A 15074-nucleotide genomic window follows, 5' to 3' on the forward strand; every position below is an offset into this window, starting at 1 on the left:
CCCGGGAAGCTTGTTTGCCTTTAGATTTGCGCTAGTTGCGAGACACTGTTGAAGTATATGGTAAAGCATCCCACGCTAGCTAGGCCACTACCAATTCAGCCGTTCGGCTCAGCGGCGACGGCGCAACTCCGGCGATGGCCGGCGGCAGGGTCAGGGTTAGTGTTAGTGCTTTACCTACCGGATCTCCTCTCTTTTTTAGGATCGGGATAAGTTTTCTAGCGAGATGCCCGCAAACTAACACTTTTGGGTTCTCTCTGTTGCTGGATAAGAAAATAATGTAAATCCAGGAACGACAATTCATCATGGTGTCATAGATTTAGGCAAATATCTCATGAAGTGATGGTGGCTGCGAAAGCAGGAACGAAAGCCCGATATCTCTTTTTTTTTTTTGGGATCAGGACAAGTTTTCTAGCGAGATGTCTGCAAATTAGCACTTTCGGTGTCTCTCTATTGCCGAGTCAAGAAAATAATGTGAATTCAGGAATGACAATTCATTATGGAGTCATAGGTTTAGACAAATATATCAGGAAGTGATAGAGAATTTGGTCATTCCACGAAAACAGGAACGAAAGCCGCCGGCCGTGAAATCAGAACGTATTAGATGCTGCTTACTGCTGCAAGCGCATTTTGTCAGCTTTTGCTGAGAAGATAATCAAACTACTGAGACTAGCTGACATGCATTATTCTTCTTCACCACTAGCTTTCATGTGATGTAATATTCCCTAACCTTTACTTGGACCATGTGCCATGCATCATTATGCAGACATATCTCGCAGCAATCATGCAAAGATCACAAAATCACTAGACAAAATTATGGTTTTTAATAGGAAAAAATTGAATAGGTAAGTTATAGAACGATATCAAGTTGTCAGCAACATGGACCAAGTTGGCAGGGGACAAACATCCAAACTTTCTTTTCCTTCTCCACAGAATGGAGATGCATCCAAAGGGTTAGCATGAAATGGTCAGAAACTCGGAATTCTTCATTGTATATTTCACTAACCAACATTAGCAGGCCACGGTATGCTTTTGACAACAAGGGGTTTAGCAGCCCATGGACTTCTGCTGCTGTTCCCTGACTTTGACTTGCATACCAACTAAAGATCAGATACCCAGATCAGCATAAAAATATCAGTAGTTCAACGTTATCCTGCCTCTGAAAATGATCGTCAAGCAACCGATAAACATCTCAGTCTGGGTTTGTCATGTTCCACAAATTATTTTCCTGTCAATGTTTTCAACAATTGTCCAAGGTAGTGACATATATTAGGGTATGAACAATGCTAAGTTGTTTATGGCTAGATGTTTAAAAAAGAGAGTATTAAACGTCTATATAAAAATTAGAATTTCTAATGCAAACAAATGCTACAGGTATTTAAACATGGTTAACTATCTTGTTAGCACTAATATAAGCAGCAGTGTTTAAGTAACCACCTTGCTCTCCGCCTGAACACCTATGCTAATCCAGTTAAAAAAAACCCAATTTTTTTCTATAAACACCTCCTCTAAGCATCCTATTGTACATGCTCTTAGGTGGAACTGCTTGAGCATCAGTGCATTCCTATGCACACGAGTAGATTTTTCATGCGAATTCATCAAACCAGATGAGGACGGGGCCTTGATGCATGCAGATAGTTCAAAGGGCAACCTTCTGGGAGTTCTTACAAGATTGCATTATTCATAATAAAAAAGAGAGTGTCTATGGAATCTTCTTTCACAAATAGCACTGATCAATTTCAAAACTCTTCAGCACACAGCAAACAGGCAGCATAGATTTCAAGGCATAAACATAAGATTTGTTCCTTCTCTATACTAAGTCTAGTCTGCTGCTGCAACAAAGTTTTCCATGCCTAATAAGCCAAAAGGAAGATATGTACAGTGACAACGATGAAGATTGTTATCCTTCCTTTCCCAAAAATGTATGACAGCATGACAGTAATCTATGCAATTTTTGCTGCCTACCTCAACATAATCAGCTGATCAAATTCCTGAAGCATCAGTTCACCAAAATCACGAATGAAAACAAACATTGATTCTATGGAAGATTCCTCTGCTCCCAAGTTTCCCCTCAATTTTATGGACAACCGAGATTGCCAATCTCCTGGTAGTCTTATCTGACAAATAGTATGCAACTGTCCATCAGAGAGTTTCAAACAATGAAATCAGTAGAGGTTTACTGAGAAACAGCTGGTCTCTTTGCCACAGTTCCGGTACCCATTTCAGCTTCTAACTGAGCCACTGAGGGCTGTGTCCAAATGTGAGTATGTTTCCACTTCACGTAGACATACTCAAACTTGGAGCACTTGACAATGCATAATGTGGGTCTTTAGATTACGACCTGCAATGGTTGCCCACAGGTTTGCCATGAAAGATCTGTGCTGCCCCTTTCGAGTAAAAGTCTCCCACATGCGGGCACTGTCAATCTCAGTAACTGTTGTTGGGTCTGATGTTTCAATAAGAGTGATGCTCATATTGTTACGGATAATGCAGAGCTTCCCATTTAGTGAGATTAAGGCTGCAGCTTCAAGAGCCCGTGAGCTGCCCAGATGGCGCCTAGTGTCCAAGAATCTTATCCATGATCCTGTCTCTCTATTATAAACTCTAAGCTTACAGCCATCACGACAATCAACTGAATAAAGCCGTCCATTAAAGGAGATGCTTGGATTCCGCCAGCCCGTAACCATGTCATCACCGGTGGCTGACCACATTTTAGATGTTGGCAGATAGACCTCACTCACGACATGGCGATGAGAATCGAGCCCTTTTAGGAACCACTTGCCATCATATACTACTCCAATGGAGGGCACCATTCCTGTGCTCATTTCAGCAATGCAAGACCATCTGTTCCTGTTCGGATCATAGACCTCAGCAGACCTTAGAGTTCTATGTATCCCTTCACACTCCCCACCAGCAACATAGAGGCAGTTGTTTATGACACAAGAACCGAAGAAGTGCCTTTTTTGTAGCATATCCGGAGCTCGAAGCCATTTATTTATCCGAGCATTATAAAATACAACACGCCTCATAGACCCACGTACTGGGTCTTTCCCACCAAATAAGTACAGATAGCATCCATTGAGAACAGCAGAACCAAAGCCAACAGCTTCTGAATACTCTGGCGGAACTGGAGGCAGTGACTTCCAGAGCTGGTTTACTGGATCAAAGGCATAACAAGATAGCTTCTGATCACGGTCCCTTTTGAAGATGTAAACCCATTCTTCTGCCATGCCAAACTTCTTACGCAAGGAGTAATAGTAATTCCCAGACAAAAGTCGGTTCCATCGTTTACAGACTAACCGGACATTTGGATGCTCGACTCGAGCAACCCGCATGAGACAGGAAATAGCCAGTTCATCAGGAAGGCCAGGCAGCAGTGGTGACTGAGGATGGCACCTCTCCTTGCACCTAGACTTGCGCTTGTTTGGTATGATATCAGGTTGCATGCACAGCTTTGCACCAGGGACAAACTTCCTAGCACTTACAACGGTTTTAAGACCTCCATCTACCCTGCAGTAGCAGGAGACAGACTCTACCTGCAGATGCATTGATCAATCAAGTTAGGATGCTTATATTGACCTGAACGTGAAACAACAGAGGATTAAAACAAAACCACAGCAAAGCAACCATCCATTCAGCCGGGTATGAATTATCGAGGACAAAAATACATATTCTTGTCAACCTACTAGAAAACATTACGCAGATGAGATTCAGACACTCACTGCTGGAAGAGTAACCATGTCCAAAATATCATAGTTGGGTGTTCATCATAGAAAATAGAGAGAACAGATCATTCACCAGTACAAGTTGGGACAAACTACTTGATATAATAAGTTGGCTTAGAAGTTCGAAACCTAGGTTTGTTCTCATTCCAGTGAACTCCTGATATATAAAAATAAAAACGTATGGTTTTACGAATATAAAACATAGCAGACATAATAACTAGTACTCAAATTAAAAGCACAGCAAGAGCACTTAGCAGCTTCAGATTCGGGTCTGAAATTGCACTAGCTTGGTTTGTTTTGCTTGTAATCCCAATTGATAAATTATATTTGCATTTGTTTAGTAGCTTCATCCTCGTACACAGATGTATCAAATGCTCTTAAATGCGTAACATTTTTTCACGTGAAAAACAAATGGAGCTATGATAAGTAAGTGATACTCATATGATGATATGAAATTCCCATGTAGTACATTAACTGCGAATTGCGAAAGTGGAACATTCATAGCAATAGCTCTCTGTGACTGATAAAAGCAACACTAAAAACTCTGCCGATCAAATGAATTTAAAAAGGGGTGATCTAATCACACTGATGGCAAGTTTGAACCCAAACTCCAGAAACAAACTCAGAGGACTCAGATCCAAACTCAAATCAAAGAAATTTCCCAGCTTTAAGCAGGAAAAATGAAACTAGACTGAGTGGAAGATCATAACTTTGAACCAAGGGCACTGCCTTCTGAAACAACAACCCTGCCTACAAACAAAAACATGACATTGAGAGAAAAAGAGCAATGCTTGGGGCTAGAGACATAAGCGGAGCTCACTAGTGATCAAAGCACATGAGTTACGCTGGTGAATGGCTTTGCTCTATGTGATGAATCCATCTCAAGATTGAGCAAAATTGTAATGAATCCACACGACTTTGCCTAAAAAAATGGAGACGCTCTCCCCTTGCTACCTCTCTTGCTAACAAAACCAAAAATAGATACAGGAGATAAAGGACTTATCCCCCTGTCCAACAGGCACACAGTTTAGTGTCTAAGGTGTTTTTTTTAGGGTGAGCGGATGGTTCTTCAACTTTGGGTGCTCCATTTGCTTTTATATGACATGTTTGGATTTGAAGGTATTTAATAAAATATTAAATCCTCCCTCAATCTATAGCCTCCCGGCAATCCTTCCGTCTATATCTATTATCATTAACGATGAATAATTTTGTGCTTTACTGCGGAGTTTTTTTCAAAAGAAATGGAGAAAGATTGAGACTTTACAAAATCGGTAGTGTTATCCAAGTACCCAACAAACTTTATCACCATTAACGCTACTGGAATTATGAAATGCCTAAGAATATCTTTTTTTATGTTCCTTATGTTTACATCAACTATTATGTGTGCTAATTATGTACTAACATCGTTATATTAGTGCTGCCAACTATGGTAATGTTGCTAAACAGGGTGATTGCAAAATAATGTCGCAATGATCAGTCATTCTAAGAATTCCATTCGTATATATTCGATGCTTTTGTATTCATTTATTGATTCCATATGATCGGCATGGTCTTTGGTAGTAAGTCTTACGCCCTTAAAAATTACTTGTATAGAGCATGATGTATAGCTAAAGATATAACACCAGTGACTCATGAGCTGTCTCGACGTGGTGATAAGATTAGCTTAGCAAGTAGCTACAATTCGTCTAAGTTTGTTCATTATTAATAAATTGAGGATGACTTCATGGTAATGGAGCAAAAAAACATGCGATACATGTTATGGTGATACTCGTTATCATATAATATATCCCTGTAACATTGTTCCTCACTAACAAGAAGTGGCATCTGCAAGACTGCAAACCACAGCTACGATTACTCACAGCAAAAGTAAGCTAACAAATTAACCCCAAACGCTACACCAGATAAGATTACCAAAAACTCCATGAAGAATTGAATCTAGACTCCACAGTCAAGCCCTAAGAACCCAGATCGAGACTTCCAACCATCCCCAAAACCCGCAATCCTCCAAACTTTATACAGGAAAACACCAGATTTGAGCAGAAAGATCTCAGCTTGGATCCAAAGGCGGCGTCTTTGGCACAAGGAACACCATGTCGGAGCTAATCTACGCGCCTTGCAGCAAGGAGCGCGTGCTGTTCGAGGCCAAGAAAGGCGAGAGTGGAGCTGAGCTCACCAGTGGCGCGCGGACACGGATACCAGCCGCACGTCGCGGCAGGGATCCTCCGGCAGCCGCACGCATTGCCGGATCGAGCCGGGTGGACGAGGAACGCACTCGATTTGGCCCGTGCAAGCGGGGAAGCCCCCTCCCTCTCCACGAGGCTTCCCTCCTGAACAAAACCCAACGAACTAAGAGGAGGAACACGAGAGCCTTCACTTCAAACGAGCAGTAGCAGTGCAAGGTCACTCACAGATGCAGTTGCGGCTCTCGCAAGATTCGCAAGCTCAGCGACTAGGGATTGGTTCGCAAGATCAATTTGGCCTGCAGATTACTCATGGAGAATTTCTGCCTCTGACACGTGAGCCCGTCATCCGAGTACTCCCAGCAAGGCGTGCAGCCCCGGTGGAAACACCGGACGTGACTGGAAGATGGGCCCCATACACAGGGGCCACCATGTCAACGACCCACTTTCTGACAAGTGGGTCCCCAGCCTTCCACGTTCAGGCAACCCGTGGGCTTTGGCTTGTTTGGCCTAACTCTAGTTTCGAAATTATTATTTTTATTTAAAATAAAAACCAAATACTTAATCAAATACCTTTAATTTACTCACAATTCTAGATCCTGACAGTATGGCCCACTCACCGCCCAACCTGTCAGCCGCAGACGCGTAGTGTCCCAACTACCTCTACCTGCAGTGGCACACGCGGCATGGAGCGAGTCGGAGTGGGCCCAACTGTCGACAGACGGGACCACCTGGCAGGTGGGCTTTCCGTCCAGTACTCTCTCTCTCTCTCTCCCCCCTCCCCCTTCCCTTGTTTCCTCTCCCGCTCCATCAGTCTCACTCCGCGCTCTCCCATCTCTCTCTCTCTCTCTCTCCCTCGCCGCCGGCGGGAGCTCGAGCTCGAGCTGGTGCCTCATCTCGATCGACGGCGGAGGAGGTATGGAGCCCATGAGCGTCGACAGCGGCGGCCTGGACGCGCAGATCGAGCAGCTGATGCAGTGCCGCCCGCTCGCCGAGCAGGAGGTGAGATCGCCCTCAGTTACAACCCCCTGTTCCGTTCGGGCTTCCCGTTCGTTCGGTGCCGATTTTGCGGCGCGATCTGGTGAATGATGAGTTGTTTGATCTGTAGCGAGGGCGGTGCCTAGGGTTTCTCCCCGGCCCTTTGGTAGAACGCTTTGGGTTGGAACCGTGATCCGGCGATTTGAGGGCTATTTAACCCTCTTTTGGTGCCTGGTGATTCGGTGGCATGGAGGGGTGATATGGTGTGTAGTTTGTGGGAGGGCAGCTTTGAATCATTCCGATGCTGTGGTTCAGATATGGTTTGTGGTAGTATATCTCTTTTAATTTTCGCAGAAAAGTAGCATAAAAATGGAAACTTGTATATGTTGTCAACTGCCAAATTAATCAGTCGAAGCAATAGCGGCCGCCAAAAAATGGCATATTTAGGCTATGATGGTACTTATACGCATTTGGGTCGATATATATGCATTCTATGTGGCCGCTTGACCAAAAGTAGGAATATTTGGTGCACATAAATGTGCAGGTTGATGTTCTAACATTCCTGGAATCTGCTTTTCGGGTCCCGCTTGTTTCAGGTTAAGTCACTGTGCGAGAAGGCCAAGGAGATATTGATGGAGGAAAGCAACGTTCAGGTATGACATGCTAGCAGTTCACCTCTCATTGTTGGGCTCAGTATATTTCACTATAGATGCGGGAGGATATCTATATTTCTGCATTGTTTATTTTGTTCGAACTTTTATATTGGACAGGTTTTTGCCATTGCAGTTGAGCAACAGCATTGTTTATTTTGTTGCTCCAGCCTCCAGATGGCTGGCCCTTTTTTCAGTCCTATGTATCAAGGGTGTTATGATTAAGAAGTTGACCTTCGAATCTTTCACAGTTTCAGTGCTTTCATTTTCATTCATATTCCCTGCACAATGCAACACTAAACATAGTAATTTAAGGATTTCCTCCGTCCATTCCATTTCATTTCATCTGCCAATCTTTAGCTTCAATTGTATGTAACTAAATGGAACAGAGGTCCATCCAAATAGCTACAAGGTTATGCATGCATATAATGGCACTAAGGTGTCCTGGAAGTATTTGTAATTTTACATGTTCTGTACTTTGGCAAGGTATATGTATTGGCTTTTAAGCTTTTGTAACTTTTGCTACGCAGCCTGTCAAAAGCCCAGTGACAATTTGTGGCGATATCCATGGACAATTCCACGATCTTGTAGAGCTTTTTCAGATCGGAGGGAAGGTACCAATTATGTTAACTGATCTTTGCTTCCTTTTTCTGGAAAAGACTTTCTACCCTATTATGAAACCGTCCATTCCATCCTCTAATCACTTTCAGTTTTGTTCTCTCCTGTTTCCAGTGTCCAGATACCAATTATTTATTTATGGGGGATTATGTAGATCGGGGCTACTATTCTGTTGAGACTGTCACTGTAAGAATTAAACTACTACTTATGTTCTTTGTTGAGCTCTTTTATGTAGTTTTACCAGAAGTTGTCTGGTTTCATAATTCAGTTATTCAGCCTGGGGAAAAAGCTTATTTCTGGAGTTATGCTTTCAAATATTTTTTATGATCTTGTGTTTCAATTCTTGTTATGTGTAAGCATTACATAATGACGTTATATTCCTTATCCAGCTGCTGGTAGCACTAAAGGTGCGCCACCCACATCGAATTACAATCCTTCGTGGAAACCACGAGAGTCGACAGGTACTATTATTCTTGGTGCTCACGTTGTTTTTGGCTAGCATTATCTCAAATTAATTTGAGACCAGAGAAAATGATTCTAGTTTTAAAATATTACATTTCCTGTTTAGCACAGAAAATGGTAGAGTAGCTGTGTTTTCTAGTTTTAAACTGAAAATCTTGTTTTACGATGGTTGCAGATTACACAGGTGTATGGATTCTACGATGAATGCCTACGAAAGTGAGTTTGTTTCGATGCTTAATGAAAGCTCAACTTTGTTTATTCCAGGTCTAGCATGTTCCTACGCACTATATCATTACCTGGTGAGAAGATCTATGCGTATTCTGTTTGATCACAGTGCTCTGTTAGCTTCAGAATTATCTTAATCTACTATATAGTCGTGCCAAATGTTTTTCATATATGCGAAATCTAATTGGCATCACAATCCTTTTCTAGTTGCTGCATCAATAGACTTGTCTAGACTACTAGATACTTCCTGTTGATTGTGTATTCCTGATTCTTTCGTTTGATGGTGCACTATCACTGTGCTTAGGAGCTGCTATGAAAGTTGAATGATATATTGTTTGTTATCTTGTATAAACTTCTTGGTTCATGTAAGTTGATTATAACAATTTTTTTCCTGCAAGTCCATGACATAATCATAGCTTGTCATTTCTTTTGCTAACTCTTTTGTTTCAAACCAGGTATGGCAATGCAAATGTATGGAAGATATTTACAGATCTTTTTGATTATTTTCCTCTGACAGCGCTGGTGAGTACCCTTGATACTGGGATCTCCTTACTGGTTTAATTTTGAGTGTGCTTCTATGTGTCATCCTGTCGATAGATGTTGCACAAATCTTAAAACACTTGAATGGCTTAGTAGCTAGAACAACCGATGGCTAAGCTAGAGTATGATCATACCATTTATACTTCATCAATTTCTGATTTTGTAGGCGAGAAATATTTGTCAGTTATGGGCTATGACTGATTTCTTTACCTCGTGAGAGTGTGTGACAATCCATGAGTTCTGTACATTATACCTGGATGTTTCATTTATGTGGAACACCCTGCTGGACATCAACTGCCTTAAATTGTTAGATGATTCAAGCAGCTGTAGAATCAAATACTTGTGAGTACTCAGAGAGTCAGAGTTTTTGGCCATTAGAGGAGTTGTTTGATTTGGTGCCAACTATGTTGCCCTATATTCCTGTCTGAGTTTGGTTTAATACTTTCTGCATTGTGCCGTTGTTTACTCTTTGGTGAAGAACTTGTAATCTGGTATGTACTGTGGCAGACTGTTCTATGGAACAGAGGTTGGAGATGTTGTGGTTTGTTTCCTTCATCGAAAAAATGTTGCCCTATCTGTAGATATTTAGACTCCAAATTGTATGGATGTGTTGATTGAAACATTGAAAATTGTTATCAATTTTGATAGTGTATTATTTTGTTGTTCGTTCTGTCTCTACAACCGGATTGTTGTACTGTAGCATACTGTAGCTGCATCCCTTCCTCTCAACAGCCGAATAAGGTTGCCTTGCATTTTCTCAACATTACGCCGTTGTGTGTCCACGGGCTCAACTGATATTATGCTTATGTTCTGCTTGAAGGTGGAATCTGAAATTTTCTGCCTCCATGGTGGTTTATCTCCATCAATTGAGAATCTTGATGGTGTCCGTAGCTTAGATCGTGTCCAAGAGGTTCCTCATGAGGGACCTATGTGTGATCTTTTATGGTCAGATCCAGACGATCGATGTGGTTGGGGCATATCTCCTCGTGGCGCTGGCTACACTTTTGGCCAGGTACTACAAAGTCTGCTGTTTTACCGCTTTTTGTACCTTTGACTTCAAATTTGTTCATTCATTCTTTTGTTTCCCCAGGACATATCAGAGCAGTTTAATCACACGAACAATCTCAAGCTTGTAGCTCGGGCTCATCAATTAGTTATGGAGGGATATAACTGGGCTCATGTAAGCTGGTTGAACCTTATATATACTTAATCACCTAATTTTTTAGCGAGTAATCTGTCATGATCATGCACTATGCATGTATTTACAGGAACAAAAAGTTGTCACCATATTCAGTGCTCCAAACTATTGCTACCGATGTGGCAACATGGCATCCATTTTGGAAGTTGACGACTGCAACAATCACACATTTATCCAGGTAATTTGGCCAGTTCATTGTTCCTTGCTATCTTTTATTTCTCGGGTTCATTTTTGTGCTATCACTCTGATATGAGTGTGTTGTGGATTGTGGGTATGGTTTGTTACTGCTAAATGATTGAGACTTGAAATGGAAATTTGAAGTTGGCACTTTGTGCATTTTTTAAGACGCCCGCTGATATCTAGCTTCATTGTGTATCCCCAGATAAGTTTCTTATAATGTGTGCAGTGGTATGTATGATTTTTCAATTTGATTTCCTATTATCACAGTTTGAACCAGCCCCTAGGAGAGGTGAGCCAGACGTGACACGGAGAACACCGGATTATTTCCTTTGAGTCAAGGGGTATAGTTTCTAGCTTGTGCTGCGATAATCCATGTTGGTCAGTGACGTCCGCTGGATCCTGCACAAGAGTCAACCAAAAATAACAAGGGAATACCAAAGCATATGCGAACTTGACCCCCATTGGTCAATGCGAGAGATGCTGCTATCCTGAAAGAAAGCAAGTGTGCCATGCCTGAGTTTCAGCCTTTCTTGATATAAGGGCCATCCACTCTCCTCCCTTTTAGGCATTTTTATCGAGACATGGAACTGGCAAAAGACTGAACTTCTATTTGTAGCCTAAGCTTTGTATCGATAGGCCTGTACTAATCTGTGTCATCATTCATCAATGGCAAGACACAAATTAATCACCTTTCAGTATTTAAAGTTTTGGTGAAAGTGCCCAGCCCCAGCATGCAAGACACATGGTACTACTCTCTTCCGAGTTGGAGTACCATGCTTGTTATGCCATTGGCGGCCTGTTGCTAGCCTGATAGTACCAGGTTATCGTCATTGACGTGTGAATTTTTGTTTGTCTACTGGTTATTTGGTAATGATGTAAATAGCTGTACCAATGTTCTAGTTGCTAAACTGTTTCCAGAATTATGTGAATTTTGATATGCTGGTTTCGACACCGTTCCTTTTCTTTTAACTACACGACAATACAACAGTCAACAGCTCAACATGGAAGAGATGAACAATCGTATATCTATAGTTAATGCAAGCATGACACACCCACATCAACCTTTAATTACTGCTACTATGAACCAATTAACCTGTCAGGAGGCCGGTAGGGTCATCGGCGATGGATCACGCGGCAAGATTGGTCGGTCATCAGCCGCGGCATAACAACAGGGGAGACTGGCAGATCCTATACACGCCATCGCGCATTCCTCGGCTGTCACACGGAGGTGCTGGCGAGCAGCTGGTTGGCGGCGACGCCCCTGCCCTTCATGACGTGCTTCCTGAGCCCCGGGATGTGCACGTTGGTGATGTAGTCCGTCCAGTCCACGCTCCGCACGTCGAAGTGGAACCGCGCCTTCTCCGCCGCCGACATCGCCGCGAAGAGCGCCTCCGTGTTGCCGTTGTCGAACCGGCCGCCGTAGAAGGTGTAGGGCTCGTAGATGCTGCCCAGGTGGATGGTCTGCTCCACGGACTTGGTGCACAGGTCGCGCGCCCGCTGCGACAGCCGCTCCGACGACGGCCCCCTGGCGCTCCGCAGCAGCGCGTCCGTCTCCACGTAACTCGCGAACTGCTCCATGCAGTCGAACAGCCGCATCGGCGGCACCAGGATCGGCTGCCCCGCCGCGTCGCTGTAGGGGCACCGCGTGAAGTGCTGGAACAGGAACCGGCTCAGGTCGCCGAACACCAGCGGGTTCACCGTCGACGACGACACGTGGTACACGTGCATCCCGGGCCCCGACGCCGCACCGCCGTGCTTCGCCATCGACGCCAGCGTCGCGTTCACCACCATGTCCGCTGGAACCTGGTAGGATAGCAGGACAGAAACGCACGTTGCACAAGTGCATGGATGGTTAATTTCCCGTACATGCATCATGTACGAGAGATCAAGGCAGCAGCTGCTTACCACATCAAGAACGCCGTCTGGATCGGCGAGGAACCCACTCAGCTGGCCTTTGCCGTAGTAGAGGACAACAGGATCCATCATCCTGAGTTCATCGATTTGCCAGTGGCAAGAGAGAGCATGAAATGATCGAGCTAATCAGCTGAGTTGATGGATTATGGAAGATCTGATCGCTGAAGATAAAATACCTGTTTCCTTCCATCCAACCCGGGAAGGGATCCCTCCAGGTGCTCTCGATGACGCTCGGCCTGATCGTGACAACCGGTATCTCTCCTCGCATGCTGTTGATGACCATCTCCCCCATGGCCTTCGTGAACACATAAGTATCTTGCCACCCATGGAGTTTTGCCCTGCCAATCACAAATAATGCATATCAAACAATGTATAACAAACTAGTGCTACTTCGCGTCTGCACTTGCACTGCATCTTGACAGTTCATTCTGATAAGAGGAAGCGATACGAAACATTCGAGCACTAGGTGTACCTCGCGAGGCCTAAGTCTTTCATTTCTTGAGAAAAAGAGGCAGAATCGTCAGAGTGTCTTCTGGAGTCAAAGGCAAGCTTGATCTCTGCCTCAATGTTCAACATGGTGCTCTTATGCTCTGAAGAATCCGAGGATCCCAGCTCCTTGGCTATGGTGTCTCCCATGCGAAACGGTTTCTCTAGCACCAGGCCTTGCCTCTGCCCATTCACATATGCTGTTCGGCAAACACAGCATACAAACGTAGTGCTGACGCTTGTAAGCTTTGGAAAGTCAAATTAGAGGTTTCAGTTTCACCACAAAGAACTTTCGTTTGGCACTCTGACCTGTTGACACTTGCAGGAACACCTTCAGCCGTCGAAACCGCTGCGCGAAGCTCATGATCCGGAACGGCCCCACGGTGTTTATGTCCATCGCAACATCGTACCTGAGATCGAAAGTGCAGTGCATTTGGTGGTCATGGGGTGATTGAAGCTTGAATCTTTGGAGCAATACGGGTATAGTGTCACGAACCTCTCATCGAAAGTGGTGTTCGCCGCCGAGTTAATGATGATGTCGACTTGGTCCGCGATCTCGTCGGCGAGCTCAGGGGCAATGCCGATGTTGGCCTCCCTGACGTCGCCGACGACGGGAACCAGCTTTCTTGCTACGAAGCTGCCGTAGTCTTTCCCGTGGATTTCCTGCAAGCATTTGAACAGCTCCGTGTCTACGACCTGTACGTCGCATGCAGAAAAATATGGTCATATGGATGAACAACAAATATTAGTGTGAAGAAGCAACAAACACCATACCTCATTTTGCAATCTCTTCGATGCTGCTTCGCTGTCCTTGGCCTTGATCAACACGTATATCTTGCCAACATCAGGATTTGTCCTCAAAATTTTCTCGATAAGAACTGACGCAGAAGAACAGGGAAAAACAATCAGACAACTGTTGGAGCAGAGAACAAGGGACTGTGATACTATGCTAAGATGAGGCAGAGGAAGAAGAAAGTATCACCTTTTGCCAGGAATCCAGTTCCGCCGGTGATAAGGAAGTTCTTGCCCCCGAGAAATTCTGCAATCCCAATCCCCTCGGCATGATCCGCCGACGACGCCATACCGGCTACTGAGACCCCGGCCCTGCCGTATTCCGAGAAGGACGGCCTTGAACCGCCGGAACTGCACGCCACACCACCATTGCTGTGCCGCCTCAACGACAATGGGAGCAGTATACCTCTCCCATATCGACCACGGCCTCCCTTGCTGCTGACGGCGAAACACGGGGGGCGCTTGGCAGCGTCGAATGCACGGGAGAGGTTCACGCATGAACTCCCCATGCCCGCCAAAGAAAGAAAGTAAGGTGCGTGCTAGGTGAAAGGGTAGATCGATAGACAAGCTCGCCCCGGCTGCAGCGCCCAGGCAGGAAGGAGATGGCGATCGAGTAGGTGGGTGGGTGTTAAGGACGAGGTGCTACTTCCTGCCTGTTAAACTACTTACCTGGAGCTGGAGCGAAAACCGAACGAAACGAAGCGAAAATGAGCCAGTCACCTACAAAACCAGCGAGCTGGGCTGCAAAGGAGCAGGAGGGGCTGGCTAGCTTTAAAAGTTGGTGATGCGCCGAGGACCGGGGGGAGGAGGACATCTTTTTGCCGCCGGCCGGACGAGCAATTTATAACAGCTACATGAGGAGGGGGCCTGATCTGACTTCTGAGGGAGATCAAATGAAAAGAGAGCGCGCGGCCCAACTGTTTCGACTGTTTGGCCTAACTCGTGCGAGACATGCAAAGTTCGTGCGCTTCTTGGAAATCCCGTGGAGATTTGTAGCGCTTGCGTACACACAAGTGGTTGACAGGCCAAAGTTGTTGCACACGTCTCTGTCGCAGAAACGCCATAGAGGAGAACGTCCCAGCAGACCTGCTGTACGACTTGGCTATCTGCAGAGATTGTTGCATTGGGC

The 15074-nt window shown here is 44.7% G+C and overlaps 3 protein-coding genes across 4 annotated transcripts; 1 reads left to right on the forward strand and 2 right to left on the reverse strand.

The window, feature by feature from the left end:
• Positions 1–1613: 1613 nt before the first annotated feature.
• On the reverse strand, positions 1614–6256 carry LOC133916846 (F-box/kelch-repeat protein At1g55270-like). Its single transcript, XM_062360708.1, has 3 exons — positions 6131–6256; positions 5896–6049; positions 1614–3533 (listed from the first exon to the last, which is right to left on the reverse strand). Exons 2-3 carry the CDS (start codon positions 5959–5961, stop codon positions 2289–2291), a joined length of 1311 nt encoding a protein of 436 aa, XP_062216692.1. The 5' UTR covers positions 5962–6049; positions 6131–6256; the 3' UTR covers positions 1614–2288.
• Positions 6257–6675: 419 nt separating this feature from the next.
• On the forward strand, positions 6676–11441 carry LOC133916847 (serine/threonine-protein phosphatase PP2A-4 catalytic subunit-like). Of its 2 annotated transcripts, XM_062360710.1 has the most exons (12): positions 6691–6904; positions 7011–7200; positions 7477–7533; positions 8061–8144; positions 8263–8334; positions 8538–8609; positions 8786–8826; positions 9291–9357; positions 10196–10387; positions 10466–10555; positions 10644–10751; positions 11021–11441. In XM_062360710.1, the coding sequence occupies exons 2-12, from the start codon at positions 7141–7143 to the stop codon at positions 11084–11086; spliced, it is 909 nt and encodes a 302-aa protein (XP_062216694.1). In that variant the 5' UTR covers positions 6691–6904; positions 7011–7140; the 3' UTR covers positions 11087–11441. The 2 variants fall into 2 exon arrangements, with proteins under 2 accessions (XP_062216693.1, XP_062216694.1); XM_062360709.1 differs by lacking the exon at positions 7011–7200 and having other exon boundaries at positions 6676–6904.
• Positions 11442–11756: 315 nt separating this feature from the next.
• LOC133916845 (fatty acyl-CoA reductase 2, chloroplastic-like) lies at positions 11757–14853 on the reverse strand. The gene is made up of 8 exons (XM_062360707.1): positions 14136–14853; positions 13928–14031; positions 13650–13849; positions 13463–13563; positions 13140–13353; positions 12844–13005; positions 12659–12740; positions 11757–12556 (listed from the first exon to the last, which is right to left on the reverse strand). The coding sequence occupies exons 1-8, from the start codon at positions 14452–14454 to the stop codon at positions 11972–11974; spliced, it is 1767 nt and encodes a 588-aa protein (XP_062216691.1). The 5' UTR covers positions 14455–14853; the 3' UTR covers positions 11757–11971.
• Positions 14854–15074: the final 221 nt, after the last annotated feature.

Source organism: Phragmites australis, chromosome 4 (genome assembly GCF_958298935.1).
Source record: "Phragmites australis chromosome 4, lpPhrAust1.1, whole genome shotgun sequence".
Lineage (NCBI taxonomy): Eukaryota > Viridiplantae > Streptophyta > Magnoliopsida > Poales > Poaceae > Phragmites > Phragmites australis.

What these genes read in the sequence shown, in the direction of transcription:
- LOC133916847 (XM_062360709.1), top strand. Translation starts at nt 6,821, where the DNA reads ATGGAGCCCATGAGCGTCGACAGCGGCGGCCTGGACGCGCAGATCGAG. An exon ending in TACGATGAATGCCTACGAAA is followed by an intron (nt 8,827 to 9,290) that starts GTGAGTTTGTTT and finishes GTTTCAAACCAG; the next exon opens with GTATGGCAATGCAAATGTAT. An exon ending in CTGGCTACACTTTTGGCCAG is followed by an intron (nt 10,388 to 10,465) that starts GTACTACAAAGT and finishes TTGTTTCCCCAG; the next exon opens with GACATATCAGAGCAGTTTAA.
- LOC133916846 (XM_062360708.1), bottom strand. Translation starts at nt 5,961, where the DNA reads ATGCGTGCGGCTGCCGGAGGATCCCTGCCGCGACGTGCGGCTGGTATC. An exon ending in TCCGTGTCCGCGCGCCACTG is followed by an intron (nt 3,534 to 5,895) that starts GTGAGCTCAGCT and finishes ATGCATCTGCAG; the next exon opens with GTAGAGTCTGTCTCCTGCTA.
- LOC133916845 (XM_062360707.1), bottom strand. Translation starts at nt 14,454, where the DNA reads ATGGGGAGTTCATGCGTGAACCTCTCCCGTGCATTCGACGCTGCCAAG. An exon ending in AACTGGATTCCTGGCAAAAG is followed by an intron (nt 14,032 to 14,135) that starts GTGATACTTTCT and finishes CTTCTGCGTCAG; the next exon opens with TTCTTATCGAGAAAATTTTG. An exon ending in AACACCACTTTCGATGAGAG is followed by an intron (nt 13,564 to 13,649) that starts GTTCGTGACACT and finishes TTTCGATCTCAG; the next exon opens with GTACGATGTTGCGATGGACA.